General features: G+C 34.3%; 1 protein-coding gene across 1 annotated transcript in view; it reads right to left on the bottom strand.

The window, feature by feature from the left end:
* Positions 1-4,216: 4,216 nt before the first annotated feature.
* Positions 4,217-7,952, bottom strand: part of DHX15 (DEAH-box helicase 15) — a gene marked incomplete at both ends in the record, with an annotated part of 50,108 nt that continues 46,372 nt past the window's right edge. Inside the window, 3 exons of the mRNA XM_080697015.1 lie at positions 4,217-4,334; positions 5,186-5,355; positions 7,325-7,515. Of these exons, the coding sequence (XP_080553141.1) occupies positions 4,217-4,334; positions 5,186-5,355; positions 7,325-7,515 (479 nt within the window). The remainder of the gene's footprint in view (positions 4,335-5,185; positions 5,356-7,324; positions 7,516-7,952) is intronic.

Below are 7,952 nucleotides of genomic sequence, written 5' to 3'. Positions count from 1 at the left end.
GCAGCTACTTACTCGACATCACTTTCCTGGGCAGCTGCAAGGATGTCCATTTTCAAACCTTTTATCTTGATCCATCTTTTTTTCCTGACTTTTGATAGCTCTATCTTTCACATCTTGCATTGTATTAGTTTTTTTGTATGCAGTGTTTAAACTGAACTAGACCATATTTTGATACAGTCCCTATCTTTATAGGCAGCCTTTCAGAGCTGGTGCTTAATAAAATGAAAAATGGTCAGCACCACTAATTAAACTATAAATTTTACAAAGGAATACCACTAGCAAATAAAACTGCCTCAGAAGAAATACTTTTTAAAAATTATCAAGGGTTCAGTGGCACATGCCTGCAATCCCAGTATTTGAGAGGCTGAGTGAGACAGGAGGATTGCAGGTTTGAGGACAGCCTCAGCAACTTAAGACCTTGCTTCAAAATAAAATAAAAAGGGCTGGGAGTATAGCTTAGATGTAGAGATATAACACCCCTAAATTCAATCCCCAATTTAAAAAAAAAAGATAAAGTTTTCCATCTTTACTGATTTTGTTTCTATTTACTAGTCTTTTAATTACATGTGAAGAATCTATACATGGCAACTTTTAAGAAATAAACAACATTCCTAAGGAAATTTTTTAAAATATAAGAAATTTGAAATCCCAGATTTGAGCTCATCTTAGCAACATACCTAATGACAGAGGTGCCTAACAAGAAATGTTTATTAGATTGAGTACAAATGTCCTAGAAATGAGCAATTATTACAAGTTAGAGATCTCATAATAATAAAAATATAAGTTTTTTTCATGAAAACCTAGCCAGTTATGCCAACAATTAAGTTACTAAAATTAGTTCTCAATAAGTATGTTTGCCTTTGTTGATGGCAAGATGAACTACTTGACCATTTGTGCAATGGTTACTTATGAGACATCTTATTCATACAGTAATAGAGCATGAGTTTTCTCAGGGACAGCTAAAAATTATGCCTTCAAAAACAGAATCCCCATCTTCCATTATAGAAACTGCAGGATACAAATTGACATTTATCCAAGTATCTACCAGACCTGCCAAGTTTTATTTTTAAATTTAAATTGGTGACAATTTTATTTGAAAATGTACAGGTTTTTCTTTTCTTTTTCTTTTTGGTGGTACTGGGGTTCCTGGAAGCCCTTCTACCTCCGGGCTACACTCCCAGACCTATTTTTACATTTTTATTTGGAAACAGGGTCGCCTAAGCCAGCGTGCGCGGCTGGCTTCAAACCTGCGTGTCTCTGCCTCCCAAGCGCGGGGATTACAAGCGTGCGCCACCACGCCCGGCTTACAGGTTTCTTATTAGAATAGTTCTGGGTCCATTAAACACTTATATTTTCGATAGTCTTATCTCATCTTTAATTTTTTGCTAATGAGTTATGGATACATTCAAACATGTGGAAGTGGTCAAGATCAGTATTGCTCAAGGTCTGTGAAGGTATTTTCTCAACCCTGAGCCACAAAATAATAACTCTCATGTAACTATTAGGCACCTTTAATCTAAAGTAAGATTAATATGAGCCAAAAGTGTGCTGTTGGTGTTGGAAAGGTTAATGTGATCTTAAGTTGCATTAATCGAAGTGATGGCAGGCCAGATCCTCTGGGGAACACAAGTTCAATTGCACTCTATTGGCTGAGACCAGCACTGACTGCAATCCAGAGATCACCTGGCAGAGGTGAACTAGCAATGTTCAGGATTATCTAGAAACCATTAGAAAAAGAAGGTGGGAGAAAGAAAACAGGTTATTTAGGACAAAATAAGAGTATGGGAAGCCATTAACTCCAAATACTCTTAACTATTCTCTAGAAAAAAACAGATTCAAATCATTACAAAAGATTTTTGGTTTAGCATTTCTGGCAGGCTGTTAAGCAGCCTTCAGAGGTAATAAACTGGTTCCTGAAGGACTTCAGCAAATAAAAAGGATGTCATTAAGCATTTCTAGGTACTACATAAACCTAAAATTCTAGGACTGAGCAAAATGCTATTAAAAAGTTGAGGTTATATTTGCAATTTTGAGATCATTCTGGCTAAAGAGGCACATTTTAAAGCATGATTTATTTTGTTTCATTTCTCCTAACCCTTAATTTCCTCAACATTTGTAGGAGTAGGTTCTACTTGCCAATGATCTTTCCTTACAAGATATTCACAAGAGGCAGCTCACCTGGGGCTGTATCGCAGTGGTAGAACACTGCTGGCATATGAAAGAAAGGAAGGACTGTGCTGAGCATGAGGATGCACACTTGGAACCCCAGTACTTGGGAGGCAGAGACAGGAGGAGTATAGGATCACAGCTAGCCTCAGCTATTTAGTGAGATCTACTTCAAAATAAAGACTAAAAAAAGAGCTGGGGGTATAGCTCTGAGGTACAAAGCCCCAGGGTTCAATCCCCAGTACGCCTCCCCCACCACACACACAGAAAGAATGTCTATCTACTGTTAGAGAGCTAAGAAAGGAGACAGCTTCAGAATCTTCAAAAAGAACTTCCAAATACTGGTGTTGGAGGTAATTTTCAAATTTAATTATCTTGTTCGATACCATAAAGAGAATGATAGTCATAGCCCTAGATGAACAAAATTCAAACAAGCCTGGTGTTCAGTTGACAAATCTATGAGATAAAAGGAGTGGAGATCACAAGTTTTAAAAGTCATACATACCCTTTGCCAATATTTAAGAAACTCCCAGGTTTGGGTAGACATGATCAGTCCAGTGGGATGGACACTCTGATGGGAATAAAGTCCAGTTCGCTCTACTGATTCATGTGACCATTCCTAATGCAGGTTTCATCACTTACAAAATGGCAACATCACTCATAATTCCTGGAAACTTGCACCAATATTTAAATAATTTGCTATTATCCTATAGCAAATTATTCCATGGAAAAATTAGGCACCTACATTAGTGGTTAAAAGGCAGTAAGCATCATTTAGTAACAAAAGCTACCCACACTAAAAAGTATACTTAATAGCCTGAGTTAATTTCCTATGTCACATATTCAAAGAATATTTCCAAGTACATTTAAGTCTCAACACATACCTACCTACCTACATTATTTTCTCTTAACACTTAGAAAAAAGAGAAGAAGGGGGAGTCCAGACATTAATGAGTACAGTATTTAGCCTTCAAGTGAAAACAACCAATTTATTACAAAAATCTGATGGGCCACAAACATTCTACTTTTGATTCCAAAAGGGTTTTTAATTTGTGTACTGCCTGTTATAGGAAATGGAAGGTCAAATTCTAATTTTAACACTGTACAAATTATTCTGTATATTGCATAAAACTCCCAACACTGAGAATTTAGTAAAATTGATTAATATATACAATACAATATCACCCCTCCTATCTAATACAAATAAACATATTTGAGAGGCTAGAGTACTTAAATGTTTATATCTCAGTATAATAAACAGATTTGACAATGTGGTAACAAGATAATAAATTATCAGTCTTATAAACTTTAAAAAAGACAAGGAGAAAGCTATCCTTTCATTACTGTCTATTGGGATCCAATTTCAAAAGATATTACACACACTTTATCCCATAAGATTGCATAATGATTAACCTAACAGAGTACTACATGGTGCTCTTAAAAATACTGCTGTACTGACTACTTTAAGAAAGTACTCCTTGTGGACACTAAGTATGTAGTAGCAGTATAATTTTAACAAAAAAGGAAAAGCCTCACACTTGAGAAGAGAAGCAGCTATACCTAAAGAGACTAGAATAAAGATACCAAAGGGCTTTGACCAAAATTAGTATAAATAGACTTTATTGAAGTCAGTGCCTCTGTACTGAGACAGAAGATTGTGTCTACATAAGCACAAGTTGTAACATTTCACAACTTCTAAAAGGAATGTCAACAATTACAACGATCATGCATACCATGGTCGATAATCACATTTTAGAAGCATTTTCAACCATTTCTAAAGAAATGCTTATAACATTGTTATATATAGAACTACTTTCAATAAACTGCAAAACATTGATCGACTTCCAGTATGAGCTACAGTGTCAACACAAAAAGGAGGCATAAATGTTTAATTTATGAAATCAGAATGGAATATTTACTGTAAAGAAAAATTAAAAAGCTTTCAAATAAAGGCCATTATTGAACCAACGTGAAGAGCACAACTTGAACTTTTGAGTTCATTCATCTTTTAAAGCTGTCCTCTGAATAACTTCAGTTCTAAGCATTGCATTCAGTACTGTGAATATTCCTTGGATTGAAGTTTGGCAATAATGCGGTCCAACTGTCTCTTTGCTTCACACTGTGGGAAATTGCTCATGTCATAATATTGAGGGGCAATTTTCACCAACCTGTCCAGAAGAGGGGAAAAATTACCAAATTAACATTGAGCTAAAGCAGTAAAATCAAGCTATGCAGGCATTAATCATTAATATAGGTGAACAAAAGGCAAATCTACAAATCCAATCCAATAATAAAAAAGAAATGCTGAGTCTTTACAAAATAATAAAAATACAAATGCTGAGTCTTTATTACTATAGGAATGTGTTAGTCTAATGAAATAGAAATTTTGTTGAATTTATCATAAACTTAAGAAGAACTTCAGGATATATTCTTTTAAAAATCCTTTCTCATATTTACATGAAGCTAGTAACACATAAGGTAACTTTTTTTCACTCTAGCATGCTGCTTTGACCTGCTTCTCTAAGATTATAATAATAATGTAGATTCTTGGTAGGAAAACATTTAGGTATTCAAATGACTGCATCTTCTCCTCTACAAAATTTTAGTAACTACATATGTAACTCTATGACCCAAATAATACATGAACAAATTCTCTATAAGTTCAGATTTACAATTTTTTCTCAACAAAGATTTAAGATAATATGGTGAAGTTCTATAAAATTTAATTGGTAAACGTCACATATCTGTATAAAAAAGCCACAAAATATTGAATAGACACCATCTAAACTAAATCAGTCTCAAGATTCTTGACACTTCTGATGTTAAGTTATAGAGTAAGGCTGTTAAACATAAATATATAAAATAGTAATTTATGCTTCCTTAAGCATCACCATATTAATAAAGTTAATTGTGATGGAAAAAAAAAAAGCAACGAGAAGGCCATGACTCCTGCAATAGAAACAAATTTTACTCTGACCAAAATTCTAACAAAAACTATTAAAACAAAAAGTGTGCTTACCATTCTGGCTTGATATCTGTACATGTCCGGATATAATTCTTTGTTGTTAGAACAAACTCATTATAAAGCACCCATTCGGGCTTATGGTCAAGAACAGTGGAGGGGTGCAACTGAACCACCTGGTTATCTTTCACAGTTAAGTAATGCCCTGTTCGTTCTAAATGTGCCACCTGAAACAAAAGCCCAATAAATTAATACAAGGTTTCTGATATTCTAGTGAAAAAAAGAAAAGGAGCATAATGCTACCTATACCATCAATAGAATGTAGACCTCATGTTTTGCTTTTTATTCTATGGGTATTTCTGTTTATCAGGATTTTTATACCTGATAAAAGCTGAAACCAGCAAACTGCAGTTGGTAAATCAAATTCAAATTATAGCCTGTATCTGTAAGGCTCTGAGCCCAGAGTATTTCAATATATTTAATGACTATAAAAAGGATGGTGGTGAAGAACCCTCACATCCAGAAGAATGAAAATACATGAAATGTAAATGTCAGCGTTCTAATGGATCATATGCCTGCCCACTTGTCTATGGCAGCTGCAGGGCAGGCAGAGTTGCGTGACTGACAGGATCCACAGATCCTCATATTTACTATTTGGCCACTCCTGTCTTAAAACTAGAGCTAGACTCTTAAGGTCTGAGTGCCAACTATGGAGTGGATGAACAATTAATCTCAGGTCAAAGGTAAAAACTAAAAAGAACAAAAAGGAGAGCAAAGGGTATCTAACAAAGGACAATGAGAAGCATGAATGGACTTGACTGGTTACAGTGAACTAAATACTTAATTAAAAAACACGGAATGAAAAGACATTCTGTCCTTTCAAATCTAGAACTCTGAATAAAGAATGTACATGAATAGTAGAAGATGGATTCAAGTTAAGATGATAACTTTTTGGATATTTAAGAAACTGTCACAATAAGCTAATGTATACTACTATTGAGCAGATAAAGAATACAAACAAGATTCTGGAAAAATTTCACGCATGACTATTATTCAACTAACACTAATAAGCAAAATATTTTATGCCACAATATTCTTACTCTGATTCAAATAGACACACACACCTGACGGATCTGCTTTGACTCTAGAACTCAGTATGTGTAGATTCATGTTTTGTCTACTTCATACACCTGAACTTAAGGTTGGCCACATTTTGCTTAAAAGCCACAAAGACAGAAAAAAGGGAATAAACAAGATAGAGGAAACAATTAAAAATCATTCCTAACTGAAGTAATGGACCGTGTTCAATTTCATTACTGGATTTTCAGTTTTTAAAATATAAATCCTTTATATCTCTTAAAATAACTGCTTGCAATATTTACCTGACCTTTTCTTTTTCCCCAATTGGGAGGGTCTCCAATATAACATGTTTTAAGCTAAATGAAACCTTAAATAATTTTTTATATTTACTGCTTATCTCAAAAGAAATTTTTTGGTTTTTGAAATACTCAAGGGTCTACAAAGTGGCCGATGACTGTAAGTATAATCTAGTTGTTTAACTACTTAAAACCTGGGTATTCTTAGTTCCTAGATAAACGTGGCCAGAAATGATGGCACATCCCTCAAGTCCTAGTACTTTTGAGGGTGAAACAGGAGGACCACAAATCTGATAACAGTCCCTGAGCAACACCCTGTGTTTCAAAGCAAAAAAATAAAATAGGGCCAGAGGCATATTTCAGAGGTAAAATGTTCCTGGAGGATTTGATACTAAGTACTAAAGGGTTATGGGGGAGGAAAACGAACTACAGATCTGGATCCAACCAGAAAACTGCTTGAACTCTGTTTTGACAATATACTTTCAATTAAGATCAAGATTCTGGTTTCCTTAGTACATTTATCAAAATATGAAGGGTTGAACGTCACATTTACCTAAGACTGACCAAAAGTTATCCATTTGGTGTAACAAAAATGTGATTCTAAAGCTGTCAGCTAATTGGGCTGGTAACTTTGATATTTAAGGCATTGGACATAAAATTCTTGAGTATATTAATTCATTCATCAAAGCTAGATGTAACAACATTTAAAGCCAGTTTTATAGACATTCTTAAACTCACTCTTTTAAGTGAATTCAAAGGACTTTAAACAGAAATCAAATAATTCCATGTAAACAATCACATTCTTGAATTATCTACATACCTGCATAAAATACCCAGTAACCAAAGCTTTTCTTATATTAATATAATAGTCCCTGCTTGTAAAGTCAGTACTTCGACGAGGCAAATTAAATCTGTCCATAATTCGTGATAGCTGCTGGCGTACATTGTCTGCAGACATCAGGGACCGGTAGTTAATGAAGTTGTCGTAACACCACTGAACCGACTCATGATCTAAAAAAAAAGTTGGGGGTAGGAAAAAAGGGAGAACAGGAATCATCCACAAAAGGAATATTTTCTAATTAAAAAGGAAAATTTGTTATAAAGAGTAAAGCTAAATAATCCAGAAAGGAGATTTACCACATCTTTTTCTTTAATGAACTACAATGTTACCAACTTTTAGAAAAATATCTACTATGGTTCAAAATTAGAGAAATAGCACTAAGGTTTTACTATTGGATAACAAAAATGATTCTTCTGAATCAAGTCTTCTTAGCAAATTAAGCTATTTACTATTAATAGCCACCTGGTGGTACCTAGTGGGTGGTTTTAAGGTAAAGGTTGGTCAGGGAAATTAAGTATAATGTCACACCTTGCTCATTAAAAAAAAAACCCTTAGATTACGATAAACTAATACAACATAAAAATTATAAAAAAAAAACACAGCCGCT

This window comes from Muscardinus avellanarius (genome assembly GCF_963383645.1).
Source record: "Muscardinus avellanarius genome assembly, chromosome: 6".
NCBI classification, from domain to species: domain Eukaryota; kingdom Metazoa; phylum Chordata; class Mammalia; order Rodentia; family Gliridae; genus Muscardinus; species Muscardinus avellanarius.
Note: the sequence above shows the minus strand (reverse complement) of the source record. Positions and strands in the feature narration are given on the sequence as shown.